Raw genomic sequence first — 18,248 nt, 5'->3', positions numbered from 1 at the left:
GGAAACATCATGAAACAGCAATAAAGATTAGCGAGAGGAATTGATGGGGAAACAGAGACATTTGGAAAAGCAAGCTCAGATCAAAACAGGCTATAGTGAGACTTAAGTACTATTCTTCATTTCAAAAGCTAAGGTAAATATTAGTACATAGCAGAGTGACTGTGATTCAGAACTGTCCCTTGTGGATACATTTTGCCTTTTGAAAGTCTTACCGGTTCTCTGGCAACAATTAATATTACTATGTGTCAATAATTAAGTTAGTATTACTTCCTTCAAGATCTTGGAATTCCTGTACAAATTCATAGTTTATCACTAACTTCAGCAGAAATGCAGATAATCTGAATCTCTGAAATCAGGCCACGTTTGCTGATTAAGGGTAGGATTTTTGAAAAACCTAGAGACACTGGATGATAAATGCCTATTCAAAGTCAATAGGTACTTTTCAGTGATGGATAGGTACCCTAATGCTTTAATTTTCATTTAATTTTCATTAAGCATTTAGTTAGAAAATGTATTTTTGGCACACAGTATTGAGCATGGCAGGGAAATCCAGCACCATTTTGATGATAAATTCACAATACAGCAAAAAATCTAGAAAATCCTGCTGTGTGCTGTATTGATGATAGAGCAATTCAATTAAATCCTTCATATTCAGTGGTGTAGACACAAAGTAAATAACAAAAGCACCCTCAGATGCCATTGTACCTGGGCTGACGCACCTTAGTTTTTCCCCCGGTAGTGTTTCAAACCTGATATGATGGAGTTTGTCACTACTGGAGGTACCCATACACATGATAGCTGGTTCTGACCTAATAAAGACCAAATGCACCTTTGAAACATAAATAAATGAATAAATAATGCATGTTTTAATGATGCTAAGCAGTGTACATTATTGTTTTAAAACAATCATATTCAGGGACCAGAGCAGTGTTCTTTCTTATCCCTCTGCTCAGAATTGCTAACATTGATTTGATAAAAATGCCAGTTTTATGTCTCCCTGAAACATTATCTTGGCTGTGCAGTCCTAAGAAGCAGAGGTCCATCTGGTGTAAGTGTTTGGTCTCTGAAAGAAGCCAGCAGCCGGTGATTATGGATCCACCTAAGAGCAGGACAGGGATACTCATCTTCGAAAACCCCTTAAACATTGCCTCCAGCAATGTTGGTTACACCACCGCACCACCATGTCATTGTTTGGCTCCTCTGGTCGGACTATATTACAGTGTCGGGTCCTGCATTCCTATTCACAGCCATAGTTCAATTTACTGTTACAAATTCAAATTAGTCTTCTTGGGCTATAAGGGAAAACAATACGTCCTCCTGATATGAATGAACTTGTCCTAACATGTCTTCTTCGAAAGCTCGTACTATTGAAACAATTTGGACAGAGTTAAACTGGCAATATAGAAGAGAAGATAAGACTTTAGGGCAGAGACAGGGTGGACACTCAGTTTACACAGTTTTTTATTTTGGTGGAGCTTGAGCATCTTCTTGTATTTTGTGCCCTCAAAAGTCTCTTTAACATTTTCAGAAAGAAATATCTACAGCTCCCTTGGACCAAAACCTAAAATGCTAAAAACTTCTTCCTTCCTGGGAGACTAGGGATACATGTTGTTTTAACTGACCGCTGATGTGAAATTTCTCATCGTCTGTAGATTGAGGGATGAGGGATTTATGACATAGAAGTCTTTGTGTACAAGCAACTTTGAGCTCTGCTGCACTACCAAGGGATGCAAAGCAGGGAACAGTGGTTGTATTTTGTTTGTTTGCTTTTACGTCTGAGAACAATACATTGAAGTGCACAGAAGAACTCAGGATGCAGGATCCTTGTAGCTATAAGGATTACAAAAAAAACCCCACTTTGCTAGAAATGCTGTGCATAAATATAGCAGCTCAGGCACATTCCTGCACTGTTCAGTCTTGCCCGACTATTGCTGGCAATAATCATACAATGCAACAGTGTTTGGCCTCCTGAAGACCAAGGTTTTTCAAACGTTAACACAATATTCACATGTTCACTTTCATAACATGATTATATGCCTTGCACATCACTTCTGGAGTGACCCATGAAAATTATTAGTTATCACTAACATATGAATGTCACTTAAAGAGAAAAGATAAGGAAGGCAGTCAGGATGAGGACTCAAGTCTTTTATCACATCTCAGCACAGAACCGCTTGAGGAGCCGGCTCCAGTTTTCTTCCACGTGTCCTCTCCCCCTGTATTTCATGCGCAGAGAGATAAAACCAGCCAGTGCATTTTCCTTGTGCCCATGGGTTTATTAAGACACCATACACTCGCTCCCTTTCAGTGACGGCTGCCTCCCAAGTAGAAAAGAGCCATTGGGGCTCCCAGCACAGCCAGCCCCAGGCCGGGTCCGTTAGCTGCCTGCTGGTATCACTGGGGGGATCAGTGTATCAGATGGGCCACTGCTTATCTGTGCTGTTCTTCTGCTACGGCAATTCACTGATGTGAGGATAGGCCTGGGAACAAGCTGCTTTTCTTTTTCTCATCTGTCACTTTTAATGTCTTCTTGCTTTATTGAGATTGAATTTTCCCCGCCTCCTTTCGCCCATGAAACAATACTGAATCGAAGAGGTCGCGTGCAATGACTATTTCAGGAGCGAGCATGGTGGATTTGCTCAGACACTTGCTCTGCAGCTGCCAGAGTGGCAGGAAAAAGGACTTGACTCAGAGGCTCACACGTTCATCTGCCATCACCCAGCCACAGCTCGCTGCACAGAGTCACTGGCTCCTCCATAACGCCTGGTCTCTTTGGAAACCTGATTCTCTTTTTATCTCTGTTCTTCATGCTACTGTACCAAGCATCTGCGATCAGATCTCTGTCTCATCTGAAATGGTGTAAAACTGAAGTTACTGGGTGAGGGATTATTTATTTATTTATTTATTTAACACAAGGTGTGGGTTTCCTGAAAGTCTGGGAGGCAGTGTGGCTTCTTCCTTCTCTTCACTAAGGTCATTGCTGGCACTTTTGCTGTCACACATATGAGAAATAAGACATTGATTTGTTTATAATATATGCCAAAACAACTCTGTGCACTCGTCTTGCTTGTAAACATCTGATATTATTAACAAAACCCTTGTCCTTTCCTTCTTGCTCTTTGAATTTGTATTTCTGCTGTGACAAACAAAAATTTAGGTTCTTTAGGACAGGGCGTTTTTTCCAGCAGCTCTCAAGCAATTATTTTTCTTGCTTAATTTTGAATAATTCATCACTGAACATGCTTATTTCTCTAGAAGGGGGTTACAAGCCCCAGCTGTTCTTGACATCTTCACTCCATTACACCTGGACTCCTCTCCTAACTATAGCTGAGGTTGTAATAGCTTCACTTTCTTACAGAGTAAGCCATGAAGGCTACCGTAGGAAGAGGGAGGACTAATGACAGAGAATTGCTGCTCCAACTAATGGAAATGTCTTTTTATTTAAAGTGATTTTGTTGCTACTTTGAGATACAAGAATCCTTATCCCAAAAGGGATGATTGCCTGCATGCCCTCCCTGCTTTCCATGCTGACTTCAGGTTCCCATAAGGAGTTACCAGATTGCATCTTAATAATCTTTTTACCATGCTCTACCTATTCAGTTGTTTTACCTTCTGTCATTCCTTCCACTGTATTTTACAATCCATGTTCCTTTTATCTTTATCCAGATTGTTGTTGTTTGTACAGTGACATTTCATACAGGGCTCCAGGAGCTTCTAACACACAAGCATTCACAAGCACATGCAGTTTATGCTGATCATTCACCTTTCCCCTAGTACTCCAGCCCTGGGTGCAAACCCTAGCTGCACCTCTTCCTCTCCAACGGACATCCCTTGGCCCACAGGGCAGGTTTTTTAGGAGGACACAGTGACACTACAGTACAAGCTTCTCTCTGAACACAGGGAACCAGCTCGCAAGTCCTGCAAACTGGGAATACTGAATTTAAAGCATCTCTGGGAGCTGTTGCTCAGGTCAAGAGGCAGAGCCTACACTGGCCCTTCTACAGTAAACTTTTCATGCTGCAAGAAATGGGAGGGTAGGGGACCAAGAACAGCAACTGAGGTTTCCATTTGTCCATTGCTCTGATGTCCACCAGCAGAAATCCAAAATCCATTTACCTCATCTGGAGTCTGTCCACGGATTGCTGCAGATACTTACCTGATTAAGACTTCTCAGTCCTAGGAGCTTTTACCCACATGTATCACTATAGGACTGCCAAGAAAGGTAAAAAAAAGGACAAACAAAATAGCCTCCTGAATGGCAACCAAATAGGGAATTCTTTTCTGATCCTAAAAAATAATTGGTCAGATAGACCCACAGCAACCTGGAAGTACAGCTCACTGGCAAACCGAAGCATAAAAATGGGGCAGCTGGAAGATAAAGGCAGATGAATGGAAGGAAATTCCATTCCATCTTAATACTTAATGAAGCATTAATACTTCTTTTTTTGGGCAATGGGACTCAGTGAAACCACATGCAGCATGCATCCCTATTCTTAGTTCAAGCATCAAAATTCCTCTGACCTTTCAGGGCAGGAGATATTTTTTCTAGGTGCAGATTCTCCTTCTTCTAGCTTTCCACTTCCTTTCTGGCAGTAACATATTCTACTTGCCATTTGAGCAACCTTATCAAAGCTGGGAGAAATATTTTCCTTCTAATATAGCTAGGACTCCTGATTTTAAGTCTTTTGTTGATTATCTTAGACTGTAATGGGTTTGCAAGATGCAAGTTTTATAGGCTTGAAAGAGCAAATGCGAACAATCATGAGTCCACTTTATCTTCTTATTTTAGAAGCAAAATCCTGTTACTTAGATAGCAACCTTTACAGCTAATGTAATTATATCTCCATGTCTTTCTATTTGCCTTGTCAGAATGAGTGAATCCTCAGAAACAGCAACAAGGAGGGAGTGCAGAGTACCATGAGTGTGTTAGCTAGATAGTGAGTAGAAAACTTGTAGTGTAGTAGATGAATATATAGTTTCTGAATTTAAAAATGGTCTTTTTTGTTGATGGAATGATTTTAACATTTTAGAAGCATGCAGATGAAAACCTGCAAAGATATAGTTCAAGATCATTCATTTTGCAAAACTGCATATACAAAAGTTGAGGAATGCCTGTGTGCTACTAAATTCAGCTTTGAAGTATCCTTTCAAGGTAAGGTGATATTATTTTAAAGATCTGCATAAGTCACCCCTCCTGTAGAGTGTGGAAACCCTGTGACAGAATTAGAAATACACTTGAGTTCCACATTTAACTTATTTAACTGCGAGTCCTTCCTGTTGCTTCCTCAGCCTTGTGCCTCCTTTACTACATACCTCCTACAACCATAAGGCAAGAGTGTCTTAAAGAAACCCGTGCTCTGCTGTGCAACTGCGATTAACTGCAGGTCCATTCTGCACACTGAATAAAATCACAGCTTTGTGAAAGTGTATTCTTTATACCAGAACTGATTTTTTAAGACTGTAGTTCAAAAACTTCAAACTCGGGATGTATTTCAAGTAGGCAGAAAAGGTAGGTATTCAAGCAAACAAAGTATATATAGCAACCTAATGAAATGCTAGTAGGAAGAGGACCCTGCCACGAGGGTTACCAACAGGCATTTATTTATGTAGAATAACTCAAAATAAATTTTCCATTAGCACCTCCTTCCTCTGTGTCAGGACTATTTTCATTGGGCATGTCTCCATTTATCTTGCTGTGTAACTCAAAAAAGCAAACAACCAAAAAAGAAAAAAACAACCCTGCAAACAAACACTAAAAAAGATTATAGCATTGGAGCATTGTTTAATTACTTGTCTGTATCTGAATAAAGAACAATTGTTTGCATGCATTAAAATCGGCAGTGCCTGCTACCATCGATTTCCCAGAGACTGGGAGCATGTGTACAGGGGGTCGGAGTTTGGAATGGGTCATTTTGATTAAGTTAAAGAATTCCACCAGGACTTCAGATGTGTCTATTCCAGGAAAAAAAGAAGTTAGGCTACAGCACAAAACACGGTTGTCGGTAATTTGCCTCCTAGTTTGGTTCAGACCAATATTCGGATGACATGCATTTCTTTTAGCTGCTGTCCCTATCAAGGAATAGATATAATTTGGTTATAATTTCCACGTGTAAGACATAGGCTTTATGAAAGGCTAGTTAAGATCTTGTTTGCTTCTGAATAACTATTGTGCCACCTAGTGGGTATTAAACTACACTTCTAAACAGATGGAAAGATTGACTTAAAATATACAGGTGAATAATGAAACATAGTATTTGTACAAATATTTCCAGTGGCTTGTTGAAACAAAGCCTTTTCCTTTTTTGTCTGATTTATTACCAAGGTGTTCCATTAAGGTAAAAAATATTTCATTTCAACTATATCATAGCATTTTGCTTACAATTGTATTAAAGAAATATAATTTATAAAAAGGGCACACACAGAGCTCTTCACCTCCCTGGCAATAGAGCCATTCCTTAATAAATTACCGGCAAATTTCATATGCTTTTATGCTTTGATCAAATTATCAGTATGAAAGGATATTCCCAAATCTCAACTGTTAGGAATTTCCATTCTGTAATACAATTAAATAAATAAACACACTGAAAATGTTATTTTCTGACCAACCTTGCCAATTTTCACTTGAAACCAAACTAAATGCTTTAATACATTACTATGATTGCATGTTTTAGAGCATTATTTAGAATAAATAAGCAATGTGATTAAAAACAACGTTCTGACACAAAGTTTCTCTCATAAAATTTCATTATAAATAGTTCCAGTGTCCAAATATCTATATAGATTTCATTAGTTAATAGCTATTTCTTAGCAATTTTTTTCCTCTAGCTGAAACCTCTCAACAGTTTTTTTTTTTCCTTTCAGCTTTTTAAGTAAACCATCTGTCCAGTGTGGGAGTGTTGGTTTTGCTGCAGTAGATAGCAATAATATTTCAATCACCAAAGCCAATAACAATAAATTTCCCTTAATAGAGTGTTTCCTAACATTGTTCAAGTCACTTTATTGCATCTTATGTAAAATTGCCAAACTATCCATCATCAACAAAAGCTATAGTAGGTGGTCTGCATTTTTAGCACCTGTGTGCAATGCCATGGTCACAGTATAAAATGTAGTGGTCAGCAAAAGTACAATTTAGAACCTTTTAGGATTCTCTCAGACTCACAAGAACTTTAAACTCATGTTATTTAACACATTTAAATTATGTATGTTAGAGATCTTTCATATAATAGGACCTGACATCAGGTAAACAAGACATCTGGACCGAGGCTTTGATAACTCTTTGCCAGACCTTGATGTAAACACAAACATTTTTTATTATTTTCCCTGAATAAATAACAAAGTGGAGCTCATCTGCTTTCAGCAGCATTTGTCAAAAAATAACTGAGATTCAGCTTGAAGTTGACAGAAAATGGAATTACTTTCCCACGAAAGAAACATAGTTTTTAAAAACGCAGAAAAACAAAACTGTGGTTTGAGTTTTTATTTATGTTTTAGTTTGGGCTATTTATTTTCCCTCCATGGAAAGGATTTCCAGAAAAAAAATATTTTCAATTTTCTGGTTTCAAGGCTTGACAGCATTTTGTCATTTCATTTTCTTCTTGCAGACACATGAAATTTAGAAGAGTGTCAGGTGAGCTTCTTTGAAGCTCAGTGTCCAGCTCTCTGTCCTTTGATACTTGTCCTCTTTTTGATACTTGAAAAATGTTTGTACTGTTTTCCAGTTTTCCCTGGTGGTGTATTGTGTCTGTGAGCAAATGGTAAAAGCAAAAATTTATTTATTTTTATAGCATAATCAATTGATTACTTTGTTTTAAAGCAGTTTCGTTAAAGATATTCACATTAAATATGGATTTTAAATGCATGCAAGGATTACTAAAAATAGGACTGCATTACAAATACAGTAAAATTTGCTTGGTTTATCTAGCATTGGTAACGAGCTCTTCTTGATATTAATTTGCTCAAACATGATTATTTTTTAGAGAAGGATGCCATTTTAGTAAAAGAGGAGAAATTCACTTAGAAGGCTTGAAATTTTTTTTTTCTCTATCTAGGCACAGATTTTTCCACACTCATGCAAGATGTTCTAGCATTTAACAACATCTAGGAAGACAATATAGTTCAGTGTAAGAATTCCCATTATTCTATTTCACATGATCAACATTTTAATGTGATCTGTAAACACCTCATTGGGAGGATTATCTGTGGAGTCAATGGAGAGTATTTCATAAAGAGATAGCTGAGCGCACAGTGAAATTTTAGATCATGACTTCGATTCAACATCATAATAAATAACAAAATATTAAGCAATACTATGCAATACTATGTAAAAAAGTGTATATATAATACAATATTGAAATTAAGTCTCTAAGATGGATAGTTTTTTACTCAAAGGCAAAAATATACACCCCTCAAGCATAAACAAGATAATTAAATGGCTGGTATTCTTCTTTCATCTCAATCTAATTTCATGTTTAAATTCGGCGTAGTAACCAACCCTTCAGCCAACCCTTCCTGTCCCCAGATACCTGCAATGCACAGCGTTAAAGTCAGTGGGCTGCTCAAGTGCTCTCAGTATTTGTTTGTAATTCTGACTACGTTTCGGACCACGTGTCTGTTTCCTCCAGTATCAATTAGACAGATGGGATGTGATTTTAATAAAGCTCTCTGAAAGAGAAACTGTCTGGAATTTAAATAATTTCCTCTCTTCATAAGAACACACCTCATAGATTTAACCATTCGAGCTGATAGTCAATATTTACTGTATTCTTAATTAAGCAAGATCTAATTTGCTCTGGTTTTCAAGCACTCAAAAATTGTAGGCACATCCAAGCTCAGGCTTTTGAAGGTTTCACTTTGTTCTGTATGAGTTGTTCAGACAATAACGACTAAGCGCATGTGCCCGAGAAAGAAAAATGCGGTTCCTTCAGCAAGTCTGCTGCTGCTACACCTGATAAACCTTCGCTGCCCTTAGGCCAGATCACAACTGAGATTAGTAGCTCATTTCTGAAGGTTCTCCCTGGAATCATTTTAGAGGCTTTCAAGATAGGATTATTTTGAAACTAAAAGTCACGGAGTGAATGAGTATTGAGTCACCAAGACTAAAGAATAAATAAATAATAAATAGCATAGAAACACTTATTCAGTAAATGTGGATATCTGTGAAAATCACTGTCCTTTTAACTATGCAGACTAGGATGTATGCTTGTTATATATGGCATATTTGGAAAAATTATGCAAGAGAATTATACAGTTCATGTAACAAATTCAATCTTAAATGCAAGTCTTAAGTGCAAAGGGTGAGAAATACACATCTGGATTTTTGAAATGGCAACAGCTGCAACATGTCTGAATTTTTTTTCTTTTCTGGTACTAGTGGTAACACAGTGTGTATTCTTACTTTTGTAGCTGTGTAAATAAGCAGATGTTTCCACTGAAATCACTGGCCATTAAAACACACTAGTATTCAAACTTACATTTCTATCATAATATAAAAACCCTCAGTGAAGAGTTCATACTACATGAAGTAAGGTGTTTGGAAGAGCAAATATTGTAAAAGCAAACACAGTATAAGCCAGCAAGGCCCACAGTGGATGCTGCAGATACAGCTGGGTGGTATGAATGTGAGCCTGTCAGTCCAAGTGAAGGAGATGGCAGATGTTTGGCAAAAGCTAATTGGCAAATTAAGGCATAAAAGATGCTCTTCCCATGGCCCAGCTTTAGATACCGAATTTCCTGGCTGTGTTAGGTGGGCAGTCTCAGGTGCTCCCATGTGGCATCCTTACGCATCCCAGCAGGAACACGTGAGGGAGCATCCCCCTGACTCTCCTCCCTGGGAGGGATGCTCCCTTCTGCTGAGTGCAGGGCAGCGAGGAAGATGCATCGGGTAGTTTGGTGCTGTGCATTAGGTTCTCGCAGCTCTCTCCAAAGTAATGAAAACAACACATATGATTAAAGAAATGAGTTCCTAGTTTGCTCATGCTAGACCTCAGGCACTAACAGCAGCAACACAGTAAGCACATAATAAGCAAATGTAATTCATTAATCACAAAAGCGATTTTAAAGCACTTGACATTAAATCTAGGTAATTTTAGTAAGTGTAAAAGCAAAACATCTTTATGGATGGAAAATGGAAGAGCTTGAGTTGAAGTGTTAGGGGGATGTGTTTGAGCTTTATCTATATCAAGTTGATAGCTAATTAGTGAAAAATACAGTCTTTTCTTATAACAATATTTGGAATAATGTGACAAAAGTATATGTATATATACATGCACAGATATATATTGTATATATATCTGCAAATATATACGTATACTTTCATCTGCAGTTATATATACACATACTTTGTCACAAATATGTGACATATTTGTATGTATATATTCTTATGTGTATATACATATAAAAATATACGAGTATATCAGCTATTTGTCTGTATCTTCTGTGAACGTGTAAGACCAGGATATTTCATAACGGGATTGATTTCTATGGCTCTGTATTCTCATTCTGCAAAGTTGCAAAACTATATTGAGTGTAACATATTTAATCACCAGTATAAGTAAGTCATGGTAAATCTGAGGTCCTGTTCACTGATAATTACATGTGCTTCTTGTTATCACATACACATTCATAAGGAATCCTGTATCTTATGCTACACTAGCTGCAAGTGATGTGAGATGCTACATAATAAATGTAAAATCTTGAATGCTAGTGTGAATGCTTGCATCTTCATTTTTTTCATTTCAAGTTTTTAAAATTCTTTATTGTGTTTTGAAAAAAAAAACACTATGTGTGATTTGAAAAATGTAATATGTAATCTTGGGAATAATTTCAGGAAAACTTTAAAATTCATATCTATTTTTATTTCACCAAATATTAGTTTTGGAACAAAGCTTATGTGCTAGTTTAGGTAAGTGCATTAAGCATTCTAAAGGCTTGGTTTCTTTATGTTAGAAAATGGTTTTATAATTCACTGCATGGAGTTCTCTGCTGTTTAGGCTAATGTGTATACAATAGCAATGCAGAGGAAAATGGAAAAATAAGGTAAGCAATTTTCTTGTCTGTGCAAACCGATGAGATGTGAAATTCTTCAGTCGTCAAGGCTTGCTGGTTCTGACCTCACATACAGCCAAGCCCATAGAGTGCCGTCTGACTTCTTGGAAAATGCATCTTAGAGCCCTTTAAAGACAGCCAGAAAACAGAGTGTTCTGCAGAAATGGAGGGTATGTGTTTGTGAATAGGAAGGTTTAAGGAAAGGAAAAAATGTGGTAAACTGAAATGTGAAGTATTAACAAAACCGCTGAAATATGAAATAAGCAGAGAGACATGAAATGCAGTGAAAATGCGTCACAGAACTCTTCCTACTCTCTATTCTGTTTTACTTTCTAGTTACAGCAATGTGCAATGAACTAGGCTATTCCAAAAATTCAGGCTTTTAAATCTGCGTTATACCCATTGATTGAAATTAGTGACCATTTCTGTAGCTGCTTTCTCCTTCCCTTCCAATGGGTCTTCGTGGGCTATCTAATATCTTGGTCCCTCCAATGGAGCAGGGAGCAGAGGTGCGTTGGGAAGGATGTACGTGAAAGTTTGCATAGCCGCTGCCTGTACTGTGCCTGCACTTTTCCTGAATAATGCTGGGAAGTGTACATTGCCTCTGGTGTTCTCTGGCCTGTACATGTCGTAAGCTCTTATTAAAAAGCAGAAACAAGAACAAAAAACCCCAAACCACAGTGAATAGCATAGCAGTAATCTTAGGTAAGTAATTCTATATTCTTGGGCTAAAAATAGTTTCCTTTGTTACTCCCTGGCTTGAAATTGTAATGTAGCTTATCGTCCCAATGATTTGTAAACTTTTACCCTGGTATATAAACCTATAATGATTTCACAGTTTGGTTTGTTTGCCTCACTCAGGCTGTGCTGCACTGTTTGTTTTACCAAAATATTTGTGGCTGCTTTCCCACTTGGTCGCACATCATTCTGATTTTGAGCTTGGCTTGCTGGGCAGGTGCTGGCAGGCTGCACTGCAGGGCGCGCTGTCCTTTTTCTTGGACCTTCCCTGTCATACTTCTTATACAGAAAGCAGAAAATGCATGGCAGTTTTGGAAAATGATGGATAACTTAGCTTGCTTCAGCTTCCTAAAGGGAAGCAAATCCAGTTGCACTGATCTGGTATGTTATGGTGGTGGTGGTAGTGATAGTTCTTTTCTACGCGGATTAACATATGAGTAATACTTTTTTTTTTTTATTTAAACAGTTCAATTACAGGAGCTTGTAGAAGAGCCAGAATAACAAAAGACTGTACTCATCATCCTGCTAGCACTTGCATTTTATCAAATAGTCCAGTCAGTGTGAGTTTAGGGGTCCCCTTAATGCCTGAGGAGTTTAAAAAGCCGAGTTCCAGCTTGCAGGATTGCACGGGGCAGCAGGGAGCTGTCGGTGGGTTGCTCTCCCTCTCCTCTTCCTCAGTCACTGGACTGCTGAGAACTGTGCAGGTTTTCATTGAAAGAGTGGCTTAGAGAAGTTACTTTGAAGTCCAGGGATGGGAGAACTGGCCTGAGAAATAAAGGTTTGGTTCCAGCACTTGCTCAGCATCTCAAAGACTGCAGCTGAAGTACAGTTTTCCCAGGCTTCCTTATGATGAGTCTTTTGAAGCACGGCATTTCTGAAAGGATTTATGGTTAATTTCAAAGTCTACAATTAAACAGAATTCACAATCATTTTATGGACTTAGTGGTAGATACTGCAGCGTTTACACATTAATTTTGTAAGATTATTTGTATCTTTTATGTTGTAGCTATTTTGGACTTCCAAGGCTAACACTTAGATTAGTTTATGGTTGTGTTATGCAGTGAAAATGGGAAGTACTACCAAACTGTCAACTATTTTTCTTAGCAATGCTGTTATTTCTACCATCACTTCTAAGTGATAGTGATTTTTATTCTATGCCCTGAAAGTTTAATTTCCTTTATCAGTATCTTCTGCCTGGTCCTTTCTTGTGTATTAGAAGATACCAGCTTGTCTTTTTTTATGAAAAAGCAGCATAAAGGTATCATTGCCATCTAAACTTACCTGTCAGACTTCTCAATCAATACTTGACTATGTTGGCTGTTTCCTTGTAGAGGTTTTACAAGTGTATGTCTGTGGAGGGAGTGCTTTCTGGCTTTTATCCTCTGCTCTCTGTCCCTAACATCAGTGAAGGAAGGTCTGCACCCTAGAACATTAATCATTTGTGGCTTATATTTAGCAAATATCATTATTTCAGATCTCTCTCATACCATTCTGGTTTTGACTTCATCCTATCTGACAGCTCTGGAAAAGCTGCCTGCTTCCTCAGTAAAACACTGCAAGAAGGATGGTTTCCAGCAATCCTGTTCGAGTCAAAGATCTTCTCCCACTGTGACTAACCACCCTGGCCCATAAACACCTGGCAAGAACATTGTCAACACTTGCTTAAGTGGTTGCTCACGAGTGAACTGTGTTTTTGTTTCACCCACACACTGGAAGGGGCAAGCCAAACTTGAATACTGCTTCACTATCTTCTTCAAAGGAGAACGTTATTGTACATTCGGTTTCCATGGGCCTTCATTTGTAATTTTTGAGTATGTGGGATCTCAATTTTTATAGGCATGTAAATGAATGTTGTCTTTGGTCAAGGCAAAGGATTGAGCTGGCATGAGTGTGCCTGAGGGGGTGTGAATGAAAGCAAGAGCGTGCTTCTCATCCAGACCTCTGCTTGCCTTTTTGCAAATTACTTTCTGCAGACTTTCATTTCATTAGTGTAGGTGGGATGAGTCTCTCTCTCTCACAGTGCGGGTGATTTCTGCAGCTTCTTTGAAACAGTATGATAGGGATCGGTGAGGACATGTTGCTGGATGCTTGGTGGCCTGAACTACACCAGTTCCATAGTCAGAAGCAGTATATCTTGAGGAAGAAAAAAAAGAAATACATTGTGTCCCACAGTTTCTCTAATAGATGGCAAAGACATGGTGAAATTTTTTCAGAAAAGTTCATTTAGGTTTTCTTGGGAAAGGAACAATTAAAATGGTAAAAAATACTGAACATTTTAGAGGAGCAGCTTGACAAATCTTCAGAATGTCTTTTTTGCTGAATTTTCGTGCAAAACCGCACATTTCTTTCATATGAACTTTGCAAATAAAAGAAAACTTGGAATGTCAAAGTTTTTTGATAAAAGATAATTTTCATTTCAACCTACTTTGATTTTAAGAAAATCAAAGTTATAAATGTTGGTTTACAGTTTATAAAATTTTTACCATTTTTCTTTTTAGAAATTGTTTGAGTTGCTCCAAATTTTCAATCTTTCTATCAGGAAAAGAGTTAAATTTAACTGTGTGATTTCCCAGAGCAATATTTACTGTTGTTATTATTATGTTGTTATTACGTTCACGTCCTGTCTGATGTGATGATGAATGCATCAAAAGTGGGTTGAATTAGATTAGGATAAGGCAGCATCATTGTAACCTTGTCTTCCTATTAATAAGGAGAAAAATTAATTTACGCTAGATATCAAAATATGGGGGGGGGTGGTTGTGGTAGTTATTGTGCATGGGCTAAGGGAAGGAATTATTGGTCTGTTTACTGCATATGTCAAAGAAGCTGCACCATTTAAAATCACATAATGTCTTATGGGTTGCTAACAAAACCAAGGAAAAACAGAATTTAGAAATTAATTAAAGAACCAAAACCAAAACCTCCTCTTTTGGGTAAATATTTTGTGTAACACCAGTGCATTGTGATACTCATTAGTATCTCATGCCATAATATATTGACTCTGGAAGGATTCACAGTTAGAAAATGAACAAATGTTTCTCTTTGAGAGCATATTTTGTTTGACATTTACTATCAGTGCTGGACTTTTGCATGAGAATTCTTGCTGCTCAACGATGTAATTATTACAATGAATCTAGTCAGTTGACCACGGAAGTTAATGAAATAAAGGAAATGCAAATTCCTATTCTGAGCATGTCTTCATTTTACATAAGTACTTGGGGAAAAGGATTAAGGCTTAATTATGGATCCCTTTCATGCTTTTTTCCTCTTTTCCTAAAGTGTTTAATGATTGCTTTGACATACATCTGCCAAACATTTCTTCCTGACTCTAGAGACCACATTTTCAAAGGAAATTTTAATGTGTTGCCCCAAAGACATTTTGAAGTCATTAGATGTACAAAATCCTCAGTCCAACTACAAAAATGTGCATGAAAAATGAATAGTGGCATGTGCAAAAAGTGCCAATGAGAACTTTTAGTACCTTTATCAGGTAGCCGAAACGTAGATGAAAATAAGAAGATCTTTGAAGCCTCACGGGTCAGAGTAGCTTGACATAGTGAAATGGTGCTGGCTTGCATCTCAATAGTTTAAGGAAAGACAGAACAATATTTTTGTTTGTCATTAACTGTAACTGGAGGCAGCAGAGGCTGGGGCTGTGTTTTGCTAGTGCCAGGATAGCACTGGGGTCCAGCACTGATTCGAACTTGGAGGATTTGTGGCTCCATGTGTCTAGCATTTAGTTTTTGAAGGCTCCAGGACAGTAGGCTGTTGAGGTAGAGTTCAGGATAGATCCGTCAGGGAGCATTTTAATTGAGAGTTAGAGTTAGGGGGCGTTTTAATACTACTGTGAGTTCAAACTCTCATGGGATTTTGGTTTTTCTGTGACTGAATGTTTTTAAGGAAACTTAAGTGATTACTACAAAGAGCTCAGATTAATCACAGCTGTAAGCTGAGTACTACCACGTACACATCTGACTTAGAATGTGTCACAGGCAGCTTGGCTTTTAAAGACATCTTTCCAACTGTTGAAGGGATTTTATGTATGAGTATGCGGAGGATTATCTATTTACTGTCTTCACCTGTTCACTTGGGGTTTTTTTTTGTTTTTTTCCCTGCTGCAGACTATGTCAGAGAGCCACAATGATCATGCAAAATAACAGTTCAGCCTCACCCCTGTTTTCAAATGTGAGCTCCTTCTGGAAGAGAGATTCACATGGACCAGGACTCCTTGATGAAGCAGCGTCGCTCATTGGCAGCTATGATTTCCCTCAGACTACAGAGAGTTTTCCCTTCTCCACTGTGGAATCAACAAACATGTCCCTAAATGCCACAAGCAAAGACCCTCTGGGTGGACACACTGTCTGGCAAGTAGTTTTGATTGCTTTCCTCACCGGGGTCCTTGCACTGGTGACCATCATAGGAAACATCCTAGTGATTGTTGCATTTAAGGTTAACAAACAACTGAAAACGGTCAACAACTACTTCTTGTTGAGTCTTGCTTGTGCAGATTTGATCATCGGTGTTATTTCCATGAATCTTTACACCACATACATCATCATGGACCACTGGGCTTTGGGAAACTTGGCCTGTGATCTTTGGCTCTCCATTGACTATGTTGCCAGTAATGCCTCTGTCATGAATCTCCTTGTCATAAGTTTTGACAGGTATTTTTCCATCACTAGGCCGCTTACGTACAGAGCCAAACGAACAACCAAAAGGGCTGGTGTGATGATTGGTTTAGCATGGATCGTCTCTTTTGTTCTTTGGGCCCCTGCCATCTTGTTCTGGCAGTATTTTGTTGGGGAGAGAACTGTACCTCCTGATGAATGTTTCATCCAGTTTCTAAGTGAACCTGTCATCACTTTTGGCACTGCCATAGCTGCCTTTTACTTGCCAGTCACCATTATGAGTATTTTGTATTGGAGGATCTACAAGGAGACCGAGAAACGCACCAAAGAGTTAGCAGGGCTACAGGCTTCGGGCAGTGAAGCAGAGGCAGCACGCTTCGTACACCAGACAGGCAGCTCCCGGAGCTGCAGCAGCTACGAGCTGCAACGGCAGAGCATGAAACGCTCCGCCCGAAGGAAATACAGACGCTGCCACTTCTGGCTCACAATGAAGAGCTGGGAACCCAATGCAGACCAGGGGGACCAAGAGCACAGCAGCAGCGACAGCTGGAACAACAACGACGCTGCTGCCTCCCTTGAAAACTCAGCCTCCTCTGACGAAGAAGACATTGCTGCAGAGACCAGAGCCATCTATTCAATCGTGCTGAAGCTTCCTGGTCACAGCGCCATCCTCAATTCCACAAAACTACCCTCCTCGGAAGATTTGCATGAGTCAGGGGATGAACTGCAGAAATCTGACACAGAATCGAAGGAAAAGAAACCTAAAAAATTGCACCCTCCCAAAAGTGTTCAGGATGGTGGAAATTTCCAAAAGAGCTTTTCTAAGCTTCCAATTGAGCCGGGGTCAGCAGAGACAACCACCGCTTCTGATGGCATCTCATCAGTGACCAAGGCATCAGCAGCCCTGCCCTTGTCCTTCAAGGAAGCAACCCTGGCAAAAAAGTTTGCCTTGAAGACCAGAAGTCAGATCACAAAGCGAAAACGAATGTCACTTATCAAAGAAAAGAAAGCGGCACAGACACTCAGTGCCATTTTGTTTGCCTTCATCATTACCTGGACCCCATATAACATCATGGTTCTGGTGAACACCTTTTGCAGCTGTATCCCCAAAACTTTCTGGAACCTGGGGTACTGGCTTTGCTACATCAATAGCACGGTGAACCCCGTGTGCTATGCACTGTGTAACAAAACATTCAGAAACACTTTCAAGATGCTACTGCTGTGCCAGTGTGACAAACGAAAACGACGCAAACAGCAGTATCAGCAAAGGCAGTCCGTCATTTTTCATAAGCGGATCCCTAGGGAGGCTTCATAGAATAGTATTTTTTAAACAATTAAAAACAATAATGAAGGGGGGATAGGATGGGATGGGACGAGACGAGATGGGACAGGATGGGATGAAACAGGATGGGAAGGGATGGGACGGGATGGAACGGGATGGGTTGGGGTGGGAGGGTGGTTCCAGGGTGCTGATTCAAACATTTAAACATCAAGACGTGAAAGCAGCTGCCAGGCTTATGTATCCTTTTAATAAATCCAGTTTAATATAAAAATCAAGTCTGCATTCAGCAAAAACTAACAAACTTCAACGTTTTTACTAAGGAATGAAAGACTTAATAAAGTTTTCCTACAAATTTGCAAGAAGCTGTATAGCAATTATAAACCCATTACTGATCTGCCCAGCTCTTTGATTATAATCAACTCTGGGATCTCAGGTAAGCACACCTAGCTAGCCCAACTCTTCTGTTTCCAAGGAATCCAACAACTTTCAATTCAAGTCACATACAGATGTAGCAAGCTAGCAAAACAGGATTATGAAATTATTTGAAACACTGTATA

At 38.9% G+C, this 18,248-nt stretch overlaps 1 protein-coding gene across 1 annotated transcript; it reads left to right on the top strand.

Moving 5' to 3' along the window:
• The first annotated feature begins 15,890 nt into the window (after positions 1–15,890).
• Positions 15,891–17,856, top strand: CHRM3 (cholinergic receptor, muscarinic 3). The gene has a single exon (XM_009576206.1). The coding sequence runs from the start codon at positions 15,922–15,924 to the stop codon at positions 17,722–17,724; it is 1,803 nt and encodes a 600-aa protein (XP_009574501.1). The 5' UTR covers positions 15,891–15,921; the 3' UTR covers positions 17,725–17,856.
• The last annotated feature ends 392 nt before the right edge of the window (positions 17,857–18,248 follow it).

Source organism: Fulmarus glacialis, unplaced genomic scaffold (genome assembly GCF_000690835.1).
Source record: "Fulmarus glacialis isolate BGI_N327 unplaced genomic scaffold, ASM69083v1 scaffold17304, whole genome shotgun sequence".
NCBI lineage: Eukaryota > Metazoa > Chordata > Aves > Procellariiformes > Procellariidae > Fulmarus > Fulmarus glacialis.
The sequence above is the reverse complement of the archived record's forward strand: the minus strand, read 5'-3'. Positions and strand labels throughout refer to the sequence as shown.